Consider the following 14922-nt stretch of genomic DNA (forward strand, 5'->3'; position numbering starts at 1 on the left):
TACGGGGAAATTCTCACCTACTGGTTTTGTGAGTTATGTATGGTGGATCAAGTCTTCCTGGTACAGACGGAAGGCTGGACGCCGCTGTAGAATTGCATGCCCATTTAAGTTTTGTGAGCATGGTTGTGATTCAGTTAGGCCTTCTGGATGATGGTTCTTTGTGCTGCCTACTCTTATTCTTTGCTCTGTTAGAGGCATTCGAGTTATATTTCTGAGAGCAATGAATTTTTTTAGCGACTCGGGCTGTCAAGTTTGGTCCAATCACTTTGCAGAAGCTCTGGGAAGCAATGAGATGCTTTCTGATTTACCAGATTTATATCCTGTTTTTGTTCGATGTAGCAGTTTATGCCAAGTCATTTTGGTTATTATTAAAGTAACTCATGCCTAAATTCAAGTCTAGTCGGTTAAAAGCAGTTTGTCCTTTCAGATGTGTTTATATACTTGAGAAGCCAGACCCACACATGAAAGATGCAATGTTGAAACACAACTTGACGTTCTTCGTAAGTATATCGGTTAAGGCTCTTTTGAGTTGAGACGAAAACAGATGTCATATTTAACAACTATTGCCAGTATCACCTGATTGCTTTTTTTCTTTATGACTATTGATGGCTCTTTACTTTTATATCTCCTGGCTACGTCATTAACCAATTCGTTTAATTGGCGGTGAGATTGGAACCATGACTGTTGATGAGTTCACCAGCAAAATTCAGTTTGCTGCTGAGAACAGAACTTAAATTGTAGAAAACCTGTTGTAACTGATGGTGATCCGACAAAGCAGCAATCTTGACTCAGTATTATTGAGGTTGCGTAGGCTCTAAGTACAGATGTTCAATCTAAAGTGTGATACAGGTTCCTTAAAAATACATTTCCTTAAAAATCCATTTCATGTATTTTCAACTGATAATGAAAGCTTTTGCTCAATTTCTTTGTAATAGATGTGCACTCAACGTATAGATTTGTACAATATACAGTTTGTATACCTAACTATAATTGTATATTCACTACTTTCAGATGAATCTCCTTCCTAACTCGATCATAACCCATCGACTATTTCTCCTTGTTTCTGTATGTCAGGACTTAATAGACATCACCGAATGCAAGAGAAATGTGGCATAATTGAAGCTTTGGATTCCAAATAAATTGCATAAGAAACTTAAAACTAGGATGAAGTGAAACCCCATCTATTCCTTAACCAATAGGGAAAAATCTATACATTAAAATCTGCTCTAATTTGGCCAATACGATCCAGAGATCTCGTTGCAGATTCCTGGACTCTCACTCCTTTGCGGGCAAATTTGAGTTACTGTCGGGTTTATTCGATCCTGAAAACAAAAGCACCTGCACACGTAGATGTAGTTCAGAGCTTGTAGATCAAATTTAGCAGTAAATCAGAACGTAATATTCTTGTAGTCAAGAATATGAAAGTTTCCTTACCCAATGTGGGCATCAAAGGTGGAGAATTCTCCAATGCCAGCAAACTTTAGCGGCAGTCCATTAGCTTCTCTCCTCTTGCTTTCTGTTCCAAATTATGAATAACGAGGTTTCCAGCATCACCTTCACCAGATATAAACGAGGCATGTAGTTATATTAAGCTGTTCTTTCATATATTAGGTTAAGCCATAAATCTGTGTTTCAGCTGTTAGCTTCTCGTCTTTTCTTGCACTAAAAGTTGCATCATCCACTCGTCCCTGAAAGAATGACCCTCATGCAGGTACGGAGTTCAGATAAGGAGGTCAATCTACACAATAGCAACTGCACAAAAGCAGCTCCACTAAGGAGTTCAGATAAGGAGGTCAACCTACACTTGTTTTTCGTTCCAAAGGAGTGCAGATACTTGACCGATAAACGCATCTACAGTGATCTTTTCAGCAAAATCCATGGAACCTTTCATGAACAAAGACAAAAAATTAAACTCATAAAAAGACCAATACAGAAAGTTAACCAAAGAGAAGAAATTTATTAATATCACATACAGGTTAAAAGATTGGTTATTTTGTAGCAACAGAAGTACTTCTACAAATAACCTAAAAACAATTTGCATGACTAAAATGAGCATAATCCTTTATCTGGGTCTTCGCTTAGTGTCTAAAGTAAGATTTGCTCAACAGGTCAGACATGGGAGAATTTCATCATAATGAGCAAATCTTCAAGTTCACATATCAAACCAATATTTTGAGCTAATTTTCCTAGTCAGATCAAGTTGGCACTGCCAATGAGTTACTTCTGCCAGTTCTCATTCTCTTCAGGACTTTCGCTATAAAGATATTTTAGACTTGATCCTTGATGGTGATTCTCCCACCAAGTTTTAAAAATAAAATCATAGACTTATGCGCAAAAGATGCAGTTTAAGTTATCATTTTCTTTCCACTTCAGGCTTGCGTGCCATATACATCAGAAGTGACATCCCCTATTAGGCTATTAATGGTAGCTTTAGAATGTGTTACACAACTGCTTCCAAATCTCAAAATCCACCGTCTATGTTTCGAGTTGCATCTTTCGTGCCAAAAATGATTGATCTTTTTTTTGCAGTATCGACTGTTAGATCGCACCTGGCACATATTTCAAAAGGTCATTGCGCGATTTAACAGTTGACATCATGAAAGAAAGAGAATCTTTTTTTTTGTGCGAAAGATACACCCGTCTGGGATAGATTTCTTGGGAAATTAAAGCATGCCAATGCTTTAAGTTATTGGATCACCAAGTCTCTATCTAGGATCCAAAATTAACCTCTAGGTTAAGACATTGATCTAGATCCAGTTTAGAAAGTCTTGACCTTGAAACAACTCATTTCTCAATGTGTTTGCCATCTCCATAGACTAGCCATACTGATCTCCTCTGTAAAATTCCAATTCTGTGAATTATTTCAAAAAGAGACTCCTCTCTTCTTATCCTTGAAGTAGGCAGAACTTTGCTAGAAAAATCCTAGAGAACGATCGACCTTTTAAGCTCCGCGTAGCGCGTTTCATCCAAAACGCCTTCCACTAAGAACTCGTTGGTGGGGCCAGCATCCTCGTCAAGTGAAGTGCATTCAATCATTCTTCAAAAACATTAATTTTTCTACTCTCACTTGGTTAGTGCGCGATACGACTTGACTCTCAAGAATTCTATTGGAAAGTCCATATGGTCATTCAGGGCTCCAATATGACTCAAGTGCACTGCATCTTCAATCATACGCTCAATCACTTGTCAAAGTTGGAGCTTCACTCAGCCACATCTACAGCATAGGTTCTCATTGCAAGATAGCTTCGACTCGAGTATTTTATTATTTGACCTTTTACTTTTGTAGATGAGCTCTGTGGCCCAGTTATCTAATGCAGTATTCATACTGTTTGAGATGATGGCTACCGGAACTGCAATTTAGTATATTTCACACAAATTTAGACATGCATCAATAATCTAAAGCAATGATGAGAGAAAGATTAGTGAAAGATTAACTAGTGGCCGATGTTTTTAAAAAACTTGGATTAAACCCGCTGCCCAATCTATTGTGACTCTAAGGAATATCCCATCGTTTCGTAAAAACTAAAAAATTGATGTGGAAAAATTGCAAAGATAATCTACAAAGCAAGCGTGTTCTTGGGTGCATGCCTATTAATTAAATGATGGAGTCATTATAAGGAGAATTGTTCCCAATGAAGCATCAATAGCAAAAGAGAAAATTAACAAGGTGCAAGTCAATAATTTATCTCTAGATACATATAATTTAGAGATGGAACCAAAAGGAAAAGAAAATTTCTTAAAAGGAAGGTAAACAATGGATGCCCATAAGAAGCTCAAGATGACAGTTTGGCAATCTTTTTCCATCAATCATTCTCAAGGAATTCTAAAGCAACCAACTTTTTTCAAAGGACAATGCTTTGGGGTGCTGGTTGTGTGCACATTGAACAACCCCCATGTATGGCACATTAATTCCCACTAGCATATAAAATCCTCCTATGCATGCATATTCTGGGTGTCCAAAAACTGGCTGTAGCATTATTCATTTTCCAACAACATAAAGAAAAAAAAAAAGAACTTCTAGCTTATTCATATTGTCTTTTTATTGAACTGATAGCTTACTCATACAACCTAGTAAGAGTTTTCCAACCACGCCTTATCTACATGGATGGATTTCTCAAAAGAGGATTTGTGTCAACCTAATTTGAGCAATGCTATTTACAGACTGCTTATTTCTCCAAAAAAAAAAACCTTTAAACGCATTTGCTAGTGAAGTAACCATGGGGCGGGATAATATTGAAAAAACCCTCCAAATATGGCAATTACAGCAAAAGCACTTTTTCTTTAGTTCATTTGGGTTCGGATTGTATCTTTCACACGAAAGAATAATTGATCTTCTTTCACGACGTCAGCCATCGAATCGAGTCATGCGTAGATCTCAAAACACTCCGAATTTCCTCATTCATCCACTTGTATAGATTTTAAAGCGACCATTGTGTGATTCAACGTAGGAAGAAAGGCGAATTCTTCTTTTGCATGAAAGATACAACCACCGTCCACTTCATCTAGGTTTAGACAATTTTTTAGAAAATCATATCCTGGTTGACCTGCATTTGAAACTCGAAAAATTAAAATTGCCAACGAGCTTCCTCGTGTCAAAAAAAAAAAAAAAAAAAAAAGAAGAAATCTCCACCAACCTTGGACAGCATATTTTCAATAAAAATCGATTTCTCTGTGCACATCAAATCCAAGTCAGACATAAAATTAACATCACTTTTCTGCTTCTGAAATTGACAATCGTGGGACTTGGCAGTTGCAGTTGCTAATATCATAATAACCATCTTATACCAACTGTAACGAGCACTTCTAAACAATGGAAGAATAAAACAGGAGCTGGCTATTTCCTCTCCCACTCCTTCGGTTCTCACCATAATTTCAAAAATATTAAGCATTCCAGGCACCAAATAAAGCAATCAGACCCAACCCCTCAGCGATCTAGTTCCTCTATTCCAAACTCCCCACATCAAACGGCCATGATCATCTTGAAACCTGCCAAATTAGGATCAAGAAGCAATTAATCAAAATACAAACGTCACACCACCTCATCTTTTCATATTTTGGATACTGTGCACGTTTCTTGATGCAAAGCGTATCCTTTGTATGCGCTCTCAAGAAGACCCCACAAAAGTAGCCTCTCGTTGCAAGTTGCCACACAGTCCCACATGTAGGAAAAAGTTTCAAGCTAGTGCCCGTCCCCCATCATGCCATTATATGTCCTCCTCCATGAGCGAGCGAGCGAGCGAGAGAGAGAGAGAGCTAAAGATCTTTGCGGTTCGGGAGAGATGTGGCGGATACTGTCAGCCGTGCGAAGGCTGGGGTGGCCGAGGAAGAGGAGCGCGCGGGTGGCGGACGAGGGGGTGCTCGCTAGCGCAGGCGAGGAGGGGGCGCGGCCGGGGCAGGGGCCTGCAGGGTGGGGGGGCGGGCTGGCGGCGCTGGTGGCGGTGGCGCGGGCGCCGTCGCTGGCGGTGGCCTCGTGCCTAGTGTGCCAGGCCGAGGAGGAGGAGGAGCCGGGCTGGACGTCCGGCCGGCGTCCAAGGGCCGACGAGATGAACCACCTCATGATGCGCGACAGCATGCGCTACCGCATCTATGTGTAGGATTTCTTCTTGACTTCGTCTTCTCCTTCTCAGAAATATATACTATATATATATATATATAGTATGTATGTATGTATCTATGTATGTCGTATATTTCAGATTTGATGTTGAAATTGATTTTATGAAGGTTATGGGAAAAGAAAGAGGATTTGTTCGGTCTGGTGGTTCCTCTGGTTACAGGGGTCTTTTTTTTTTGGGGGGGGGGGGGGGGGGGGGGTAACATGGTTATGAGTTGTGGGAGAGTTTTGTATGCAGATCATATATACCATCATATGTGAAACTAAGAAAGTTGGGAGATTTTTATATATTTTTATAAAATCTAGGTTTCATACACAGACACAGCTTCTTTCGGGTTAATTTGGAAGCAATCAAGATTAAGTATATGAATTAATGAACAGCAAGAAAGGTTTTTCTTTTCCCGTAAATTATCCTCCAAAAACAGCAGGTCGGACAAAAAAAGCAGGGCCAAGCAGCCCGAATTTGATATCGGCAGCTAAGCTTTATTTAAACAGTATATGTTATAATATAATATGAATTAGTTCATCATTATATGCTGCAAGCCAGCAAATTTTTTTTATTATTATTGAAAGCCACCACCAAATTAGCAAGTTAGACGAAAAAAAAAATAAATAAATTAGCGAGACTGCCGAGAAGACAAGTTAGTAAAGTCTAGTCTCTTGTATTTTATTCCATTATATTCAAAAATCAGTTTAAACGCCGAAGTCCGGATAAGGGAAGGGCTGATTGGAAAATAGAATTTGAACCTCAGACGTCGCCATTGAAAGTTAAAGAAAAAATAAAACCATATTATGATACGGTTGACAGTGCTACGTACTCTCTCTCTCTCTCTTTTCTCTTCTCTTGTGCCATAACAGTGGACAAAGAGGGAAGGGAATGGTAGGAAAAACCAGGAGCCTTTGAATGTGGGGATTGGATGGATCAAATAGTTCAAAGCAGAAACTAGTGAAGGTGGTGGTGGACACCCGGATGGCTAACAAAGGTCCGGGGCCTTTGGTGGCCCCATTTCCTATTCTCTGAGGCAAGCTTTCGCTAAGGTGGGTTAGTGGGATGGGTCACGATTCAGCTATTCTCACTTATTCGTGATAGTTAAGACCAAGTGGCTCAAAGCTTATTGGTAGATTAGCAAGAGATAACTATTAGGAGAATGGATTCCATAAATCCCAGAGAATGTGCATCGACTTTCCTTTCCCTCTCTGCTTTATAGAAAGCAAGCCCAGGAGCAAAGACTTGAAGGATTATATTGCCTTTGAGTGCAGGAGAAATATTCTGTACTTAGAAACTTTTTGCCATCAATTATTAGTCTAGGAATGGGATTCATAAAAGTACTAATTATCTAATAGATTTGAACCCCGGATGAACTTAAACAACCATGATTTTTTGGAATGCTGGTGGTTCGGTTGGTCTGCTTTTCTGCTACTTATTCCCCCTTTCTTTTCCCACTGTATCAAGTAGCTTGGTTTTGTGTAAATTTACGTCAACCGCAGCAATCCAAAAAAGATTAACTTATTAGGTTTTTATTTCACACAGCTCTCTTTATTTGAAGATAAACTACTACAAAATGCCTAAATAACTAGTTTCATCCAAATCAAGACACCATATTTTAAATAATATTTTTATGAGATTTGCTTTGGCATTTCTACAAATTCTAAATAAATTTAATCTTCAGTGTTCAACTATAGAGGATAAAAAAAATCTTTCATAATAAAAAATTGCAATGACCCCAATTACTCCCTCTCCCTCGAGAACTCCCTTTTTTTCCATTAAAAAAATTCCAGGTGCATTACCTTGTGAGGATTAATTCTCACTTGGTGACACAACCATATCGTTTCTTTATTGATATGATCCCATCCGACATGGGTAATATTTGGATTGCGCGAATTCCTTATCCATCTTATCATTATTTCCCTGTTAGAGATTGTACAAAAGAATGCAAAAAAGAAAAAAAAAAGAAGAAAAAGGCCACGTTTCCTTGTCCTAGTTATCAGAAAAGAAAGCGGTGGATGGACATAAAACTCAAACGGCGATCGGGTGCGGTTGCAACATGAATGGCGACGGAGTTAGGGGTGCGTTTGTTTGGAGGAAGAGATGGGAATACGTGAGAGCAGGGCGCGTGGAGTTGGAGATAAGGGTTTACGTTAATAGTCTGTCTGGTTCACAAACTGATGTAAGCACGAGGATGCGTTCAGTAGTTCCGTCCGTTTTATTAGGCATATCTATGTATGCATACACATCTATACATACATATCATTGATGCTATAACTCTAGAAGATATGCCGCTGTAACTAGTAATTCTACAGTATAACTAAACTCGAATCACATTATATTGCCTATAATATATCTAGGTTGCACCTTGCAAGAACATGGGTCGATGTCATTATGGTCGAATTGGAAGAGCTACTTCGAACCTAGGCTAACCCAGGTTTAGTGCATGTCAAACTAGGCCAATATTGTGCAACTTGGAACGCCAATCCAAGCCACCGAGAGAGAGAGAGAGAGAGAGAGAGAGAGAGAGAGAGAGTTCTATAAATATCAATCCATGCACCACTACACCGATGGACAAACTTTCTGTCACATGAACTAAGGAGAATGGGTACGTATATGCCATTTCTTCCTCGAAAGAAAATGGGTGTATGTGATCATACGATATGATTCATGAAATGTGCTTCTAGCCTGCGTGTGGCACAATTTGAGAGTGCTAGCAAGTAAGATCTCTTGCATGGATGCAAGAGACATGAGTTTGATCTGAGGAATCTATCCTAGTTTTTTTAAAAAATAAAGTAAAATAAAAAAAAATAATTAAGGAAAAATATGCAACTCGAATCATTGGGCCTCCTATGTAGCGTGGATTCCAGATACAAACACAGATACTTGAATGCGAGCTGAAGCCTACAAGTTTTAAATTGGCCCTCCACGGGCCTTGCACCATTATCCATTCTTCTCGTACCACTAAGCCCCTTACACGTAGCCAGATTCCAAAGAGCATAAACATCCAAATCTACAGCCATTCATCGACAAAGGTACACGGTGGAAACACTACATCTCACTCTTCTCAGCTGCAGCCTCCTTGTTCGCTTCCTCCGCAGCTGGCTTCTCCTCCAAATCTTCCTTCTTCTCCTCCTCCTCGGCAGGAGCCACAGGTGCCTCCTCGGGGGCCTTGGTCTCCACGGGCTCCTCGGTGGGAACCTCAGGTGTCGCCTCTTGGGCCGGCTTCTCTTCAGTCTTCTCTGCCACTGCTGCTTCCTCCACCGCCGGCTCGGCCTCTGCCACCACCTTCTCGGTCTTCACCTCCACAGGAGTCTGAACTTCTTCGGTCACGGCATCAGTTGCTGCCTCCTCCTTCGGCTCCTCGACTGCTGCCTCTGCTGCCGGGGGTGCGTCGTCGACCACTTCCTCATTTGGTTCCCCCTTTGTCTCCTTTGCTTGCTTTTCTACGTTCTCCTCTGCCAGTGCGGTAGTTACTGATTGGACCTACAGGATTCCATGATTAGATCTAAACACAAGTTGATATAGTTCACTTTGATTTGGCTAGAAGTATGTACCATTGGATTAGAAGAAGAAAAAAAAATCGATCGATGCTTAACATGCATGAACTCGGTTTAATTAAAGCATGTAACATGCATGGACTTTCTAGCATGTGATTGATATGATGGCATATTACACACATCAGAAACTTTTGATTGAAACTTGACAAGAATGAACATATGATGACGGATCCCAAGCATTTCTACATGGACTTTTGTAGCATGGCCTATTCAGAAATATTGTTCATCCAACATATATAAAAGCTGGACCTAAGTTAATACCATCATGTGATCCATTACTGCAAACCATGAGAAAGAAGAGAATGGAAAGCGATGGAGCTACCTCAACGGAGGCCATGAGGATCGAGCAGAGCTAATGGTAGCTAGCGTTGTGAGAGCAACACGAGACCAAAGAAGCCGAAGTTGCTGGTGTGAAGGAATGGCTGTGGGATGGGGAGCTATTTGTAGAGGTTTGGAGGGCTTAACTGGGGAGAAAAGAAGAGAGAGATGGTGGTCATGTGTTTGATTGATGAAGAATCTTGAAATTGGTTCACCTCTCGTGACACTGGAATGCAAAAAGTGAGTCTAGGTGGGGAAGGATATGATGCTGTTTAATATTCTGGAATGGGGGGGTTAGGAAAGGCCAAATGATGGATGCCGCTGCCACAGTTTCACACACCTTCTCTTAACCCTTGTGAGTCGTGAATTCGGGGTGCGTCGTGCTTGGTGCTGCAGGGTTTAAAGGCGACCCGTTGAATGCCCATGCACGTTCGAGGGCCCTTGGGTCGTCAACTTTTTCTTCAGCTAAGCCATGATTCTTATTTGTACCCATGTTTTGGTCGAAATATCCGAAATTAAATTCGTAGGAAAGTGTATGTTGTTGGTGCTAAGAGTGTTGAATTCCGTTTCAGCATCATGTGGAAGAGTCCATAAATTATGTAGAAGTGAATTGCTGTTTGGTTTCAGATCTTTTTGTTTGATCAAAGATCATATGCTTGCATGTGAGGATATGACACCAAACTTGCACCAAAAGAATGATGAGTGTTCTGCAAGAAGATACATGGGTATCCAACTTGCGAACTCCAAAAAAAAATGTTCAACCGACTGTTAAACAAGGGTTATTATAGCACAAATTAACAGGTTAAGGTTAATTTTGAGCCTATCCATATGGTGCAATGATGATGCACACTTTCTGTTCACTTAGAATAAGTTAACTTTAAAATATGTATTTGCATGGTGCTATAGTAAAAGGCCACTCATTCATAGATGTAACAACATAGGTTGCTTGTGGATCTGATGAAGTGCGATATCATCATTGTCACCAAGGATGACTTAATTTAATCAAATGATGATTGAAGCAAGGAGATGGACGGACTCAACATAGGCTTTCACTAATTCCTCCCACATTTGTTGGTCTTCTGACTTACAAATGAGATTGCTGAACTTAAGTTGCTGGCAAAAACTCCAATTGTGTAGCATTAGGATTAAATTTAAGTTTATATTTCTCTCAAGCTTAAGAGCCTATTTAGATATTTTCATAGAATTAGACCGAAAGCCTGTAGAATTTGCAAATTAGGCCATCTACTTGAGCATGCTCTATATCAACTAAACACCATCCAATCTAAATCTTATGGAAAGAAAACAAGTGTTTCATGAATCTTTTTTTTCTTTCTGCAATTTAAAGATTATAATTTGGACTGGTTTGAATAGGTTTTTAGCAAATATAAGCTAGATGAATCAACAGGTTCAATTTCTACAGAATTTTTAGTTTAGTCATACGGAAAAGACCAAACATATCCTTAAATGTTAGATCTGATTATCACACTAATGACAATTAAAATGTTCCCGCTAGCAATGGACACATTAGGTGGCTGAACTGCATGTCACGATGGCTACTTTGCCAAGTATGCACATAATATATTGTTTTCAGAAAGTTTTATATTTTAGCTGCTTTGTTCTCTCCCCTGTTTGGTAGTCGTCACACCATGTGTCCTTGTCACCCTTTCTGAACCCACCCAAGGATGGACTCGCACCAAACGACAGGGGAGTCTGATCGGATTCGACTTTGAGGAGGGCGGTGGACGTTGTGGGCCCCAACACCATTAGCGTCCAAATCTCCGGGGTCGATGCTTACCTGGCCACGGGCCTTCCGTCAAGCCCGACTAACAAATAAATCTAATGTAGACGTGAGGCCCAGCCCATCATCTGATCATCTGTCACGTTTCATGGCATGATCTGAATGATGACATGTCTGCATGTGGTCGACGACCCATGTCATGCCAGGCGGACTCCATGCTATTTTCTCACAAAGAACATGATTTACTTCGCAGAGTTTACAGGTACATGAGCTTAAATCCTATGATTTCTATGAATTCTGTTCATACTTTTTGACCTTCCTATATGCACAAATGAGGTGAACGCGGATCTGAAGAACTACTGGACGCTTATTGGAAGGCACCGCAAGTTCTTGCACTTCTTAGAAACCTGTGATACAAACTGTGTCCAAGATATAGCATCAATTGGTTTGTCATGCATTTATATTAGCCAAATAGTGCGAGCTATTAGTCATATCAGTCCAGTAGATTGGGTCAGGTTAAATGTTAAACCGGCAAAGTCGCAAGCCGATTCCTATCCAGCCCAACAATGAGTCCAGCCAATTAAACCCTAATCGAACCTGCATTCAAGCATGCTTCAAGTGAAATAGGATTGGATTGGATTTTCCATTTTATGGACATGGATTACAATCAGGTCAGGTCAGGTTGGAATCTCTGTACCAAAACTCTATTCGACTTTAAATTGGGTCAATTTAGGCTATGAACATAAATCCAGTACTAGTAGAAACGGGTTGACATTTTGCATTCTAAGCCCAGCCCAAATTAAGAACATGTGGTGCCAGACATAGCAAGCCAGCTTAGGAATTTCCCAACTCAGTGCGTCCATCAACAAAAATACCCCCCAAGCCATGCGCCAAATCAGAATTCAGAAATACCCAGGGAACCAAATGTAAGCGGACAGAAAAGCATTGACCATGGGTCTAAGTTTAGGCCCGAGAACACTGACCCAGCCTGTTTGAAAGCATAAACGAGGCCTAATTCTTACACGCATGGGCCTACCAGAACCCTAAGTGGGCCTGACACACAGATTTTAGCCCACTTAGTGGGTGCAGGACGACCATCAGGATGGGGAAGGAACATGCTTGCCTTGCCCATGCATGCATGAGAAGCATTGCTTCCATTTCATCCTATCCTTTCCTTTTCTTCAAAATCTAACAACATTAACCCTACTCTCATAAACACCTATTCCCTCCCCTCCAATCCACCCAAATCATACCCAAACGCTTCCAAACCATGCCGACCCTCCCCACAACTGCGCACCTCCAATTCCAAACGAGCAAAATCCTAGTTACCACCCACATATATCATCATCTTGCACATCCTAAATCCTTCATTTCTAATCCACTGAAGAAGAGCATCTCCATAAAGAAGCCAAGTACTTGCTTGGTGCCACATGGAGCCAAGTCCTCATCAGGCCCCGGAGGAATAGATTTCCGCAAGATAGAGAGGGTCATAAGATTGCACTCTGCTATTAAGAATCGCCGCATCAAAGAATTATTAGACTTGGCTGCTGATGAATGTCGAGACTACTTGGATATTCTTTTAACCATTGATCCTGTCGAGCTGAGTCAGGTAAAGAGTAAATCTCTTACTCAAACTGACTGCTAATATAACTTTGCACTAGATTTGTATTGGAACTCTCAATAACGGATGCGTTGTGTGTTGCAGAAAGTGCTCGACGTCTTCTATGCTTTCTTACTCTCAAACCGGATACAGTTGGTGATCAAGCCGGCAAAGGATGTGGGAGTGGATATTGGAATAAAATGTTGTTTAGGTTTGGTTTTAGCTTAAATTTTTTGCACGCTATACTTGGTAGCTTTGCATTATGCTATGATTTTTAATGGAGGAGAATTTTTGTCTTCCAGAATGGCCAGAGAGTCGCTTGCCATTATTACCTGGTTGCAGCCTCTACTCATCTCATATCTACCATGGAATGGTGTTCGTAAGGTGAGGAAAAGTTGATGGTCGATGAACTAAAAACCTTTTGTTTTTCATGACAAAAAACGACCAAGATCATATAGAGCTATATTTCTCGTACTAACCCTTATTGCATGAAAGAAATAACAGGAAAGAGACGAATATTTTAGGATCACTGCATCATCGCATGGAACTCCTTGGACCGGTAAACATCGAGATGCCTCGTTAAATAATTTCTGCTATGACTGGTAAAGATTAGGAAATAAGATAAAGCTAAAAATATTTTGAGGGGAACCCCTTCACTAATGGCAACTGATGAGTGTTATTTTTTTTGCAGAAGCTGGAAAAAATCTTTTTGCCCATGATTGATAAGATTGTACCATCAGGTGTTCTCGAAGGGAAGAGCAGGGTTGCTTTCCTGTACTGCTTGCTTAGTCTTGTATTCATGGTTGTATTTCTTGTCTTCTTTAAGAACACGTTTGTCTAATGTGACACTGACGACTCCTTTTGGATGCACTTTAAAAGACAGCTTAAAGGTCTCTGACTCCACACACACACACACACACACACACACATATATATATATATAGCTGTAAAAATAGTGATAAGAGTTTATGAAAATCAAATCATCTTTTTTTAGAGTAAATTAAACCTGCTTTATAATACAGTCTCAAACCTCATACAAAAATCAAACTAAAAAAGAAAAAAGAAGTACTGCAACTGCAAAAACCAGCAGGGTTGGTAGTTCAAACTACTTTTACCTCAATGAAAACTGGAGCCCCTTCAAATCATAAATTTAATTCACACTGTTGGTGATTCAGGTAAAGCAACAGGATCACTTAAAATGCTTATTATGCCAACAGAAGAGGTTTTAGTCAACATATTCTGTCACCACACGCTGGTATATGGAATTCAGCACTAATATGCCAGCAGCTTGCAGATGCATGGAGTACTGTTAGTATCTAACAGCTGACTCACATGTCAGTTGTCTTGGAGAAGAAAATATTTTTTTATGAAAAATAATAGAAGAATGATTTGACAAAAAAAAAAATCCAAGATCCCAATTTTATGAAGACTTGAAAAAAAATACGTCCTTGATAAAAACACAGCATTTAAATGATTTGAGGAAAAAAAAAATTCAGAGAACCCAATTTTACATAACTAGAAAATATCATTTGGAGATAAGACATTTTGGAATAAAAGAAATTAAAGAGTCTTTGCAAAGGCATTAGTAGAAAGTAATTGTTGGAATTTAAAGAGAACTAAAAAGGTTATGGTAATGATAAAAAGAACTAGAATTTACCCCCCTAAACAACAAAAGTAATTTTTCACCTAGCGCATTTTTTTATGAAAATCACAACAATTGTAAATGATCTGAAACCAAGAACCAAAATTTAGGAAAACACAGCATATACGTAATTCGAAAAAAATCCAAGAATCCAATTTTATAAAAAATTAGAATAATAATTTAGATGAAAAGAGAGTGTTCAAACGATTTGCGAAAAAGAATCGAGAAGAAGTACTTTCTTTTGAAATATACATTTCTAAAATGTTTTGAAAAGAAAATCCAAGAACCCAACTATATACATTAGAAGAGCATTAGAAGCACAATACGTTGGAAAATAAATGCAATAATAGAACTTTCGTGAGTATTAGTAGAAAGGATTGTTTGCTGAAATTTTTGTCAGCACATAAAACTGAAGAGTATAATCACACAAAGATAGAACCCTACGTTTAGGGAAGGAAAAAAAAAAA

General features: G+C 39.6%; 2 protein-coding genes across 2 annotated transcripts; one reads left to right on the top strand and one right to left on the bottom strand.

Annotated features, from left to right (window-relative positions):
• Positions 1–8424: 8424 nt before the first annotated feature.
• On the bottom strand, positions 8425–9632 carry LOC103711366 (cytochrome c1-like). The gene is made up of 2 exons (XM_008797476.4): positions 9480–9632; positions 8425–9083 (listed from the first exon to the last, which is right to left on the bottom strand). The coding sequence occupies exons 1-2, from the start codon at positions 9492–9494 to the stop codon at positions 8649–8651; spliced, it is 450 nt and encodes a 149-aa protein (XP_008795698.2). The 5' UTR covers positions 9495–9632; the 3' UTR covers positions 8425–8648.
• Positions 9633–12460: 2828 nt separating this feature from the next.
• On the top strand, positions 12461–14922 carry LOC103711365. Its single transcript, XM_039128207.1, has 5 exons — positions 12461–12822; positions 12919–13024; positions 13116–13197; positions 13318–13372; positions 13505–14922. Exons 1-5 carry the CDS (start codon positions 12484–12486, stop codon positions 13652–13654), a joined length of 732 nt encoding a protein of 243 aa, XP_038984135.1. The 5' UTR covers positions 12461–12483; the 3' UTR covers positions 13655–14922.

The sequence above is a fragment of the Phoenix dactylifera genome, chromosome 7, assembly GCF_009389715.1.
Source record: "Phoenix dactylifera cultivar Barhee BC4 chromosome 7, palm_55x_up_171113_PBpolish2nd_filt_p, whole genome shotgun sequence".
Lineage (NCBI taxonomy): Eukaryota > Viridiplantae > Streptophyta > Magnoliopsida > Arecales > Arecaceae > Phoenix > Phoenix dactylifera.

Bases quoted from the DNA above. Each gene is read 5' to 3' on its own strand.
- LOC103711365 (XM_039128207.1), top strand. From the start codon at position 12,484: ATGCCGACCCTCCCCACAACTGCGCACCTCCAATTCCAAACGAGCAAA. The intron at 13,025-13,115 runs GTTTGGTTTTAG...TTTGTCTTCCAG, and splicing joins TGGAATAAAATGTTGTTTAG to AATGGCCAGAGAGTCGCTTG. The intron at 13,198-13,317 runs GTGAGGAAAAGT...AAGAAATAACAG, and splicing joins CATGGAATGGTGTTCGTAAG to GAAAGAGACGAATATTTTAG.